This window comes from Fringilla coelebs (assembly GCF_963513975.1).
Source record: "Fringilla coelebs genome assembly, chromosome: 13".
In the NCBI taxonomy this organism is placed as follows: domain Eukaryota; kingdom Metazoa; phylum Chordata; class Aves; order Passeriformes; family Fringillidae; genus Fringilla; species Fringilla coelebs.
In genome coordinates, this window is record NC_140039.1 from 9,898,554 (window position 1) to 9,912,095 (window position 13,542).

The window sequence follows — 13,542 nt, forward strand, 5'->3', positions numbered from 1 at the left end:
ACAATCCTTGACTAACACAGTGGGACCAAATTCCACCAATCCCTTCAGACTGCATTCCTGATTTTCTGTAGAAAGCTGCACTATCCTTTTCAGTCCCCTTGCTTTGGTTCTCAGACTTAGCTGTTCTAAACTGCTTTCAGATCACAGACCAAAACAGAATCTGCATGGAATTGTCTTTGCATTGACTCCCACTCTAAAATGAGCAATAACAAATAGGGTGAGATTGTCTGTAAAACAAGGCTGAAACACAATCCTCGTTCAAGAGAGCCATCTAGTGCCTTCATGCTCTATGTGAAGGATGCAAATCTTCAAGTTAGCTACTGGCTGATTTTTAGGAATTATTTAGGGCCTCATTTTTTCCCCATACTTTCAAATACCTAGTAACCAATGCAGTGTTTCATGCTCAGTACCTGAAGACCACTGCTCTAGTTAATAAACCTTGCAAAAATTCAGCAGATAATGAAAAAGTAGAAATTTAATTAAGTCAGTATTTGCAGGAACTTGCTGAAAGGATCTCATGAACTGAGGAATTCCTGAAGTTCTCCCTCTAAAGATTATGCATGAGAAAAATATTTTTCCAATGTTTAGTTTTGAGTCAAATAATGAGCAAATGAAAATAAAACCATATATTTTAGCATGCATTCATTGTTATAAATCTCAAACCTAAGGCCTATGTACTTTTATAAATAAATTTATATTTAGGGAAATGAAATGTGCAAAAGTCAAAGCCAATTAAAACAATGTGACTATAAAAAATAGATAACTAGATGTTAATTATCTACTAGCAAATGAAAATAATGCATTCTCCACACACATACTTTAAGGAGAAAGGTGTGTGAAGCTCATTCCCTTTAATAAATTGCCCTTTATTAGCCCCATTTGGAAGTTTTCCCAAAAAAAATACTGGTCTGAATGCAACTAGGAATGAGACAACATTGCAGAGCAATAGCAGCATAAGAACTCTGTTAATGGAGCACACAGCAGCCAGTGAAACACCACTAAGAACCTGTTTGCAGTTAGCAAGTACTGCAAACTCTAAGAAGCATCACTCTAACAATTATTACATCATTTTCCTTTTTTTTCCTTTTTTTTAATTAATATCAGTGGAACTTGGACTACATAAAAAATCTTCCATTATCACAGGTCTCTAGGAGAGAATACAAAGTGTGTATTTAGAAAGAATACATTCAAGTGAATTCTATAAAAAGCAGGGCAATGAAAAATATACAGAGCCGGTAACTACCCTAAATACACTCATTAGACATAAATGGCTCTAAAACATGTGGGTTGTTTTGTTTTTTAAAGGGTTGTTCCAGGGAGAAGATGTACTGATATATGGAAATAAACCAAGCAGGTGAAGACATTGGCTCCACCTACAGAAAAGCTACAGCAAACTATTTCCTTCCAACAGTGTAGCCTACCAGTAACCAAATCTGGATTCATTTATTTTCTCAAATCTAATCCTATTCTCCTTATATCAGTCAATCCCACTGACCTCATCTGACTCAAAAAAAAAAAAAAAAAAACCACACATAAACAGAATTTTGTCCTCAGTGCTTTTAAACACATCCACATTTTTGGTGGATATGTCTTTCAAAGCATTATTTGGGTTATTCACCAATATTTTAGCCAAATACTTATAAGGAGATGAAATATGTTTATAGCCATTATCAAAGTTTTGTATTTGTGCATAAATATATTGAGAGCCTTATAATCATGTTGGAATACTAGTCTCAAACTGTTAACAACCAAAAAAAAATTTCCTATTATCAGGATTGCCTCACAAGCCAATAACTACATCTATAAAATTAGGATATGATCTATTGACTAAATCAGAAATACTGTTTTGTTAAACAGTTCAATCTAACATGATACTTTTCCTGCATTAAGCTGAGTTTTAGGGTGAAACTTCAGAAAGGGTTTACATTATTACCTGTGTTCTACTACCTACAATAAAACTTCCACTTTCATTACTAAAACAAGCCAGCACATACCAAGGCAAAACTCATTTTCTTACAGAGAGTTTAAGACTTGCACAAGGAAAAAATTTAGCAAATGAAAAACTTCTTTTTTAGCAGACTGAGGGGTCAGGAGTGAGGAGGTTTTTTTTAAAGATGAAAAAACATTTTCTTCTTTCCAGTCTTTGCATCCTTGCAAGGGAAAAAATGCACTCATACATATATATGTATATATACAGATATAGACTCTGGCAGGAGATTGGCCTGTTGCAGTTTTCTGCAACTCCAGCTCGTGCAACAATACTTGGATTTCCAATCCAGGTAAAAGGCTGAGTGTTTGCTAAGACAAAGGAATTTCAACTCAGCCAACAGAGAGGGTCTAAATCAGAGAAGTGTACACTGGAATTCGAGGGCGGCCAACTCGCCCCTTCCCTGGAAATTCAGTTCTGATTCTAAGAAAATACATTAACACCTCAGAGCTGTGAGTCACCTCCATGAGCTATAGTCATTCATACAAAAAAAGACAGGAAGATGGAGCTAGAGAAAGTTAATTACATTACAGAAAAATGAAGTTATTGGCACAGAAATCAGTAGCAGCACATTTACAGAATGGGGAATATGAAAGAAACCAAAATTTATCATTTTTCTCTATTTCATTGTGTGCCTCCAAAATCTTTTCATGCAACCAGAAAGTAGTAAATGTGTGAACTGAGCAAAGAGCCTTGCAAAGACAGTATTTTATGTCTGGGTACAACACTTGAATTACTTCAATTTAAGCCAGTCTCCAGATTGGCTTCTAAAGGATGCACTTTCCAGGAATGCTGGCAGGACCAATACTGATCACCTGCACACACAGAAAGGTACATAAATCCAGCTTATTTATGAATCTGGTTTTCCCCTCTTCCAAAAAATATTTTTTGTAGTTGTTAGTATGAGACATGGCAGTTGCAAACTGACAGCTTTCTCATATATGAGATTCCAAACTACTGGTGGTGGTGTCATGGGGGTCAATCCTGCTTTAAAAGAAAGTGATTTCTAAATGAACAAAGCTTTCCAATCCTTCATGGACTTATAAAAACGATTGCAACCAAGCACCCTGGCAAGAATATCACAGGGCATAGCAAAATCTGAATGGGCTATGTTAGAAGTAACAACTGTTCTCTAGGGCATAATCAGGTTCTATTTTCTCATGTCTCCAGCAACTGCCAACACTGCAGAGTCCTTCTGTATACTTAAGGGGTCACCTTAGAAACACATATTACTATTGATATTTTGATAAAAAGCAATTGTCTTTAGAGCAAATGATAAGATTAATATTTTGAGTTGAGGCAGGAGAAATAAAAGGAAAGAGGTACTAATGAACCTAATAAAAAAGCTCAGTCTAGAATGGTTGTTAATCTGTGTAACCAACTTCAGTGAAGAAACGTTTGGTGTCGATAAAGCATTTCCTTAGTAAATTACTGCTGGCTCCAGTGTAAGACATTTACAGTAAACACCAAAAGTCTGCAAGGCATCTGTTCTATTCACAGTGGAAGAAGGAAGTTTGCTCCATTAATAACTTTAAAAACATGCAATAACTAATTCATGATGGCAGTTCAAATCCTATCAGCAGCCTTCGTTATTTGACCAAGCTGAGTTCAAAGATAGAGCAGTTTTAAATAGCCCCCTGAAAGTTTAGAAGTATACTTTAAATTATTATAAAGATGTGTTGTTCTTCTTTGCACTAAATACAAAAAAGCTGTAACTTTAAACCATGAGCAACAACATTATTTTAAGAATAAATGCAAGATAAGAGTTAAAATGTGTATATAAAATCCTATATGATCTCAGAATTTGTTTTAGTGAAATTGTATGTTGTACAGAGAGGGCATGTGTAATATAGGTGTATGTATATATAATAAAATACTTGCTGGAATTTTAACATTTGACTTCACTAGAGACTTAGTGGGACTTTGCCTTAGGCAAGTTTTTAATAGCAATAATAAAAAAATACTTAATGGTACTTAGGGTAAATAATGTGTGGTCACTATGTTTAAAAAAAAGTAATACCAAACATCTGTGCTAGATTTCCACATGATAAAATCCCCATAATACCTACAGTTCTCCCAAAGTTATAGAGAAACAAATGTTTATTTAAAATTCTAGAAGAGACATGTGATAACCAATTTAAGAACTTTAAGACAGGCATCTTGTGTTTTCTGACAAGAATGTCTATTTAGTGATCTTTATGATATTTAATTCTGAAAATGAAGAAAGTCATAGTATGACGTTATGGCTTCAAGACAGATTTTCAATCACTAACAAACCAAGAACATCCTTTTCCTTAAGTCTACTTGCAATGACCACTATGTTCCCCACAGGATACATTAATTTTCTTATCAAAGCAAAAGCTATTTATTGTTGCTTTCTCAAAAAAACATGAAGTTCATCTACCTTTGAAAAACACTAACAAAAATACTTGACTGAATTTAGTCAGTTAAAGGCATAGGATTCAGTCTAACAGTGATGGAAAACCAGTGCAATCTGGGCAGAAATCCTCACAAAGCATGAAACAGAGCTCAGCACTCTCTTAAGAGGCTCCATCTTCCAAACTGCAGCAGCAACACATGCTCACATTGTTACTCAGAGCTACATTTGTTCTCTCTTGCTTTGTGAATCAGGAACTAAGGAAACCTTTGCTATAACTCTCTCCAAGCTGGGAATCCTGCTATCCCTGTGAAAGCTTATTGCCTAGATTTTAAATTCCTTGATAGAGGAAAGAAATCTAACCCCATTTTTTACACAGCTTATTTCCCAACATTTTAGTGAACCTTGCTGACATTGACATTCTTTGCTATTCCTGTAAAAGAGCAGGATTGCAACTTCAGCTTTATTCTCCTTCTCCTGCTCTGTAATGCACCTCACATTTGCCACAGCTAAGGCTCTCAAACACAAAGCTTGAGCAAAATTGTCATCACAAGTTTGCTTTTGTGAAACAAAGTTTAAAAATTCATGGATTGCATACTGCAGAAAGGTACAATCTTTGAGGGCCACCAAGTCAACACCTCACAGTTAGCCTGTATCTCCTAAAAGAATATGAAAGCAAATGAAGGAAAAAAAAAATTGTTTTATTTTCTGGAGTTATTTCTCTGCGTCTAGTACACCAGCCAATTCCATTACTCTTGCCTGTACTTTCTCTAAGAAATACCATCTAAAGCCTGGAGAGCTTCCAGATCTTTGAAGGCAACTATAATTATCAAATTCTGCTGAGGCTACTCACATGGGGGTGGGTGGGAGAAGGGCAAGAAGCAATCAATGGCTTAAAACCAAGAAATTTCTGCATGATTCTTGGATAACCAGCCAATCAGAACAGTAGGATATTTATTTCTGATAATGTGCATTCTTGTGTGAAATTGCCAGAAAATTAATAGTTGACAAGATGGTAGAGTGACAGACAACAGGAAATTATTTCTCTCTACCTAGTTACGTGAAAAAGTTACCAGATAGACAAAAGCAGCTGTGGAGTAACAAAGAACATCTCCCTTACTGTTCAATTCCTCGTAGGATCAGTGCTCAGGGGGTGCAGGTCAAGGAGAGAAAAATGACATTCATTTGAGATACAGGTGTGTTGAAGAGGTTGTCCTTAATTCCCAATGTTTCAAGACCACTTGCTTCAGTTTCTCTCACAACATGGTAGTTTAATTCCCTGATTAGTCAAAATATTACTCACCAGTGATTATAAATAGCTTTCTACACCACCATGTTGAATTATCTAAAAGATGAACAACATGAATGAACAAAAGAAGAAATTCCAACTTCACACTGTTTTAAAGCACTAAGAAATGAACAGCATAAGAGAGAAAATTATGGTTGCATGAGAACATAGTCAAAGCTCAACATGTAAGACTTTACCTTCTTCTAGCTAGGCCGGTACACAATTAGATTTCATGAACTGAAAAATTCAGATTGAAAGTAATTTTAAATTAAATACCAACAGCAAAGGGCTTATGAGAAGTCCATCTCTGCATTGACACTTTAACGTAGTGCTGAGGCTGTGTAAAATCAGCAGTCTTCAGTTAATTTTTTTCCATATTCAACTTCATTTGCACCATGTTAACCTTTTTTCCCACAGACAGCACTCTTTCTGCTGGAAACTACAGCAGAATCTATCATTGTAAAGGTAAACTGACACAAACAAACCCTATTTGTTGAATAACTTCATATGATGCTACACAGAATTTTATCATCCTTGTTTCACAGAATCACCAACTCAAAAAGGTTGGAAAAGACATCCAAGACCATCAAGTCTAAAGTCTTTGAAAAGCTCCACCTTGTCAATCAGACCACGGCACTGAGTGCTGAACCCTGTCATTTCTTGAACACCTTCAGGGATGGTGACCCCATCACTTCCCCAAGTTGTTCATTCCAGCATTTTACAACCCCTTCCATGAAGGAATTCCCCCTGAATCTCGCCTGGCACAGATAATTTCAAGTGTAGCAACAGAAACAAAATAGCAAAACTAATTAAAGAAAAGAAACAGCCATCCAGGATTTCATCAGACAGAACATTACACATGGCCCAATACTAGTTTCTCAGAAATACACTCAACCCTTGAGCTATTCTCCAACCTGTAAAAATAAAGAAAGCAGAATATTTTAGATTATGTTCTAAAATGACAAATATTTTGTTAAGGGTATAGAAAGATTAACACAATTTGAGTGAATTCTAAATAATTATGAACAAAAGTCATTAAAAATGTATCCAAGTTCTAGCTTACTTTTAAAGCATTTTCAGGAGGAAAAAAAATGTTCAGTAACTCTGCCAGGTGATTTACACAGGATGAAAAACTACCAACACCGTGATGGAAAAAAAAATCAATCCACTGGCAAGCTGCTGCAGAAGATTCAACCCAGTAACCTCTGTTTTATCACACTGAGAACCTGTATAGTGCAGGATGAAGACTAAAAGCAGACAGAAATCCAAATGATCACTGCAGAACAAGGACTTACCAAGCTACACATAAAGATCAAAGGTTGATCTATTTGGACTTTTAACAAATACATAATACTTTTAAAATATCCATAATGTCTGATGTTACTTCAAAGCATGCAGACAACTTTCCATAACAAGAAATCAAAAGAAAAAATTTGAACCTCAGTACATTTTCCAAGAGCCTACCAGAAGAATAAAATCCAGAGTCCTGGATAAACAAACAGGCACCTACTAAAACATTTTGTTTCTAAAGAGTTCCTACAGCCTACACATCATACTTCCAAGCTCCCTACAACTTCAAATATGCAGAAACTTAAAAATAAATAAAAATAAAACCTATAAATACTATGTGCAACAGAAAGAGAGCTGGAGAGAGAGACTGCACCCAAAGCCTTGAATTCTTATAAAAGCAATGAAGTCATGAGCCAAAATGTCCAAAACATTAGACAGTTCCTGACAATCTGGCTGGGACAGATTTCAGGCAACAAAGCCAGTAAAATTTTAAACCTTGATCACTTACCAAGGTATATCAGCATGTCATTAGCAGTAAATCCCATTCTACACTTGCAGCACTCCAGACAAAAGACAACCTCTATATTCTCACATAAACTGAGGGAAAAACAACACTTTTCCCTGCCCCTGAGAACAACTGGGGGGAACATCAAATTAATTCAGTATAAATGCAGGAGAAACATGCACAGTCTATAGGTAGTAATAATATCTCCTCTCAGCATGTCTTGGAGTAATCAGTAAACTGGATGCCAACTGGACTTGGAAGCTGACATTTCCTCTATTTTTTGAGCTCTATTTTTCATTCTACTTCTCACTGTCCTTGATAACCATTCTCATTAGAAACTTTCTTCAAATTTCCTCATGTCCCATATTTAGCCAAATTAGGGTTCACAAACTTAATTGGCAGTGATACAACAGATGAAATAAAATCACACAATCACCCATCTTTGAAAACAGAGTGTATGCAGACCTAAATCCAGAAACTTGTCTGCTAGCTTATAGAACTTATTCCAAAACTGTTCCTCATCACATATTATCATTAGCTCCTAATGCAATTCCTTTCAGAATCCATTAATGCATTATATCAGTTTTAATTAAAATTCTACCTGTGAAAAGATTCAGGATCCACATCTTCACAAGAAACTTTACTGAAGCATATAATGAAATTTTCCACATTCTAAGCTTCAAATGGGCAGCAGAAACTACTGAGTCCTCAATACATATTCTATGTTAGAGAGGAATATAAGCTAAACATAAAATAATTTGTCCACAGCAAAGAAAATATTTTGCCAACAGTCTCTAGATGTAAATAGCTGTTCTTAATCTCAAGCTTAATTCTTAAGCTCTTGCAGTAATTTCATTTGTGCTTTGAGCCATCAGGCAGACTGGTGTTTGCAGTGGCCACACAGCTGCTGAGTTTCTTAGTGAACAGACATGTTTCTCCTGACTCCCCTTGCTGTGTGTAGTTGTCCACAACCTCCCTGCAAATTTTCACCCTCTTTAGCAAGGTCTTTTTGAGGAAGACTGGCCCTGCCTTGTTTGCCTGACAGAGTCACATGACAACACTGCTGGAATCTAAAGGGGCAGATGGGCTTGACACCAGGCCAGATTTTCTTTCAATTGTACTAATCCAATCATCCTAAATCCAGTCCCAAAAATGCATTTACAAGTGATGTAGGCAGCTGGTGCAGGTGGGCCTGGGATCAAATTTAGGTTTTCTCAAAGTAGAGCACAGCCAGCAGCACAGTGCTTTTATGTGACATTACATATATTTATGCAAAAAGTTGGGAGTATCCCCACATGAAAACACATTAGAAATACACAAAGGCAGAAGCCTTTGTTTATATGCAAGGAAAATTATTTTAAAACACTCTTTTCAAACACTAGAGGCATAAAAATCCAACACAAAGGTAGCAAGCACTCATGACTCAGAGCAGCAACAGGTGTGACTTCCCTCTTCAGTAGGTCTAGTCTTCCCTTGCCAGATATCACTTCATCAAAAAGAAAAGATAAAGAAACTTTGAAAATCAACATTTCAGAAACAATAAGCCCAAATATACCTACTTCTCTTCCATATTTTCTTATTCTTGCTTTCAAATATCATACAGTCCTGCTGAGTTCTTATTACAGATGTAAAACAAATGCATGCTATCCTTTTCATCCAAAAATTAGAGCACAAAAAGAAAACTTAAATATTTTAATTATATTTCTAAAACAGCAACAAGTTCCATGACTATTTTTAACAAAAATATGTATTTTAAACAAATATGTGAGTTTTTCATTACCTCTCTAAGATGCATGTTTTCCTTCTCCTTCTGATCTAAAATCACTTCTAAATGATTAACCTGAGATTCAGCCTCTGCCATCCTTCGAGTTCTCTCATTGTCATCTTCCATTCCTTTAGAAGGCAAACCTTTACTTTGCAACATCTCTAGAAGCTTTTTTATTGATTCATCTCTGGCATTTAGCGTTTGCTTTTGTGTTTCAATCCTAAGCTCCATTTCTTCTAGAGTTTTTCTTAACAGGAAGAGCTCTTTAGCTTGTCTATCGTGCTCTGCCTGAAGTCTTCGAAAATTCTCCTCCGTGAGCTCAATGGTAAAATGCTCAGCCCCTCGGTTCCCACTTTCTTGCTGGAGAAGATGGTTAAGGTCTCTCTGGGTTCTAAGCTCATCTTGAAGTGCCTGGATTGTCATTTGCAGATGCTGCAATAAAGAAGACAAAAGACAAAAAATTAGCTTAGGATCTGATTGTAGAATTAGTATTTGATTCAAGTTTTGTTGGATGCTGTTACAAAAAGTCATTAGAATTAGTAATGGAAGTATACCAAATGATCCTATAAAATATCAAATGCAGGTGACAATATTTGTAATGATATCTTTCAAGTGCTTCTAGAAAGAAAAAAGAAGACAACATACACAGACACAAAATAATGTCAGCTACGGATAAAATTAATAGCAACAAACGCAAACACTAGGCAGTGACACATCCATTAGAACAATCAATGTGTACCTACAAAGCTCAAAGACTCAGTATTCCATGTTTTCTAAATTACCTCATAGACTAAAGATAAATCTGTTCTTCATGGTGTTCAACAGTACTGCTGTTCATCAAAGCCCTCAGTACAATTAAAGGGGACTTTGGGGAGGGGCTGAATTGGGGCTGGTTGGTTTCATTTTTTCATTTTGGAAGCTAAAGCTATTTAAAGTTTAGTAAACAGGATTACTGTATCTCTAAAAAGCAAACCAAAAAAAAACCACAATAAGCGATACTGAATTTTGAAAAATAAATTTACTGCAAGTAGTGGACAAACCTTTGTTCTTCTGGCATCCAAAAACTGAACAGCATGGTAAACGAAAAAATGAAGCAAAATCAACATAAATAAAGGTCAGATGCAAGCAAAGGACATTCAACAGAAAGAACTGAATTCAACAAAAAGTATCTTCAACAGAAAAAAATAATTTTATTGAGTTATACAGAAAGACAACAACAAATTCACAGTACTCAAATATATAAATTTATAGACAGTCTTCACTCAATAAAGCTGACAAAGAAAAGCATATTTTAAATAATCAGTCCCATGATAAATTACAACATTCCTATTGGACATTGCTGTTCTTTTACACTTACAGGTTTTTCAGAACACTGTAACTTGTCCTAAAATATTTATACTACATCTGAGTACAGGGATCTGTCTCTGTTCCAGAGGTGTGTCTTGCACTCCTTACTCAACGCAGGTCAAAATCAAAATGGATTTTTCCCACATTAAGGTTGGAGTACAGATAATTAGCCTAAATTGCTATGGCTTATGATTTTCATTTCAGATATATCCTCATCTGAATTTGTTTTTCATCTTTTGTTTTCCCTCTACTCATTGCCTACACAGCATACTGAGCTTTTAGAAATATGAATTCCTAAAAAGCCTCACATTCTGCGCTAAAAGACATTTAACTGATGGAATTAGGGGACTTAAATGCATGTCATCAGACCTTTTAGATTTAATTGATGTTCTGCAACTTCACATTCTAAAAAACAAAACAACAACAGAAACCACACCAAATAAAACCCAAAACAGCAACAACACAGATACCAAACTAACAACAAAACATTTCATTTGATACTACCTTCATGTTTTACACAAGTACAAGTACATCTGTTGAGTTTTAGCAATGATTTAAACTAAATGAAAAATTCTAAACCTTGAGAAACCAACCTTTTGAAATCACCTTAAGATACCAACCTTTTGAAATAATGTCATTTATCAGTTATTTCAAATGGAAAAGAAGTATTGCCAGTGGAGAATTCAGTAAGACACTTTGAATCTGTTCTATCATTAAATAAGCACTACTTTAATGTATGTCTAGATCTTAATTCTCTTATATCTGAACTTACTAAGCACACACTCAGTTGAGAGCATACACAAGTAAGCCACTCATTCACAGCCCTGCTTTTATTTAATGGCAATTCTTATCTTTTCTTAATCTCCCTATCTTTTTAATTAGCTATAATAAGCTTAAAAACTCCAGTAAACTTTAAAATCCTTTAGATGTAGAAACTTCCCACTTTGAATCTACTAATATGCTGACTGTTTGTGACCCCAAGACTGACTACACCTGCTGCTTCCAAAATTACTTCACTGTCCTACTTCTCACACCTGACCAAGAACTTTCTCTCTACTACTATGCTACAACTAAGCAACAGTAATATTCAGTAACTATCAGCACCCCAGAAATATTCAAAATTATTCCCCTGATCCGAATAGGTGGATGTATCTTAAATCATTAATGTTAAACCAGACAATATTTATTACTTCATGCTACAACCTATTTACAAATTAATGTTTTTCCAAAGTCAAGTAGTCCCTATATATCAAATGTCAATATGCCTGCAAAAATCTAGCTGAGCAAAAGAAAACTAATTCTAAAATACCATGTTCTAACCCACAATTGAAAGTAAACTTCACATACACATTGCTAATGCACAAACCTTCTGAATGTAAGCTCTAAAAACCAAAAATTGTTGGATCAACACAAAAATAATTAGAAATCAGAATTCAAATAACAATTCTGGTTCAGATAAATGAGACAAGTTCCTTTTCTGTCCCCAGCAGCCCATGCATGCTCTCTTCAGGCTCCACCCAGACCCACGTTTTTCACTAAGCACGACAGTAGTTCTGGCTGCTTCTCTGTAATTATCCTAAAACTAACAGCCTCAACTGTGGCAGACTACTGCTACTTTGACATAAAAGAATCCATTTTTGTACAGCTTCAAGACTTAGAACATGGTGGACCAGATTTAGACTTCTGCTGGCACAGATTTTTGTATCTGCAGCTTGCTAAGGAAAGGAAAGAACAAATGTTGTGAGGGTGGAAAGAAATTGTATAATTAACTGCAGGGGAAGGAATGTAGGAGTGCTGTGAATATCTGTCACATGGCTGTCATTACAGACACAGAACTTTACAGGATTTTTTTTAAAAACCATGTAAGATTTATCACATTTTTTATAATTTCTATTAAAAATGGACCAGTTGACCAGAAATATTTCCATGCCAATTTCTTGACAATATATAAATAGTTCTCTCAGAACTTTTTCAATCCTTCTTTACAGCCCAGCTCCAAGAAGCAATCCATGGAACTGTGAATTGCCCCATAAACCAAAAGAAAACTATAAAAGGAAGATTAACTAATGGCTCTTGCCAGACTTCAATTCATGTTCTACACAAGGAAGTTCCTCTAGTCTACGCAAACTAACTACACCCAAAAGAATTGCCTGCTGAGAACTCTCCTGGCTGAGTGTGCTTTGGGCCACATAAACACTTCCAGAGCATCCCAAAGCCACATATGAGGTGAACAGCAGAGGGGAATGAATTCCCAAGGAGATTTGCTGATTTTAAATTGCTGGTCCACCTACAGAAGCACACAGCTTCTTGTGCTTTGCACCATCACAGGGCCACCAAAAGAAAAGAACATGTTCAAGTACCCAGTCCACTGGATTTTAGCTCCTGACTCTCCTGTTTCTTTCCCACTCCAGTAAACAGAGAATTGGCAGGGCTGAATCAGCTGACATAGTCTAGTCTTTTGGCAGAGGCAAATATAAAATTATACAGAAGACTGTGCAAAAAAATCATCCTGTGAAATTGTATGCTATAGAAAGCTACAGCCATACCTGAAGAATACACCTCAACAAATATAACAGCAAATTATCCTGTCAACCATATTCTCATTCTCTAAAATCAAGCTTCCTTATTTATTCCATAATCTATTACAGTTCTATTTTAATTCTCCACAGTATGAGTCTCTATCATCAAAAGGAAAACGGACTACTGAAAGCTTTCTTATGAACTGCATCTAAATCAATTTGTATGTTAAATTTAGTTGTGCTACTGAAATAAGCATGAGCATTACACTTGCAAATATTTGTAACTAAGTACTGTTAAAGAAAAACATGCAAATCCTAATTTTCTTCTTTAAATAAAAAAAGAAAGGGAATTGGAGACATTTTCTTTATTACCATAAATTAAGAAATTAATCCTCTCACGCATTTCCTCATCTGCCTATTACAATTCACAAAATCTGGTATCCAAAAAATCCCACTGAAAATGC

At 35.6% G+C, this 13,542-nt stretch overlaps 1 protein-coding gene across 1 annotated transcript in view; it reads right to left on the reverse strand.

Annotated features, from left to right (window-relative positions):
* The window catches only part of ERC2 (ELKS/RAB6-interacting/CAST family member 2), a 402,854-nt gene that overhangs the window by 342,536 nt on the left and 46,776 nt on the right, over positions 1–13,542 (reverse strand). Inside the window, exon 3 of the mRNA XM_084214527.1 lies at positions 9,228–9,644. Coding sequence (XP_084070653.1) covers positions 9,228–9,644 — 417 coding nt within the window. The remainder of the gene's footprint in view (positions 1–9,227; positions 9,645–13,542) is intronic.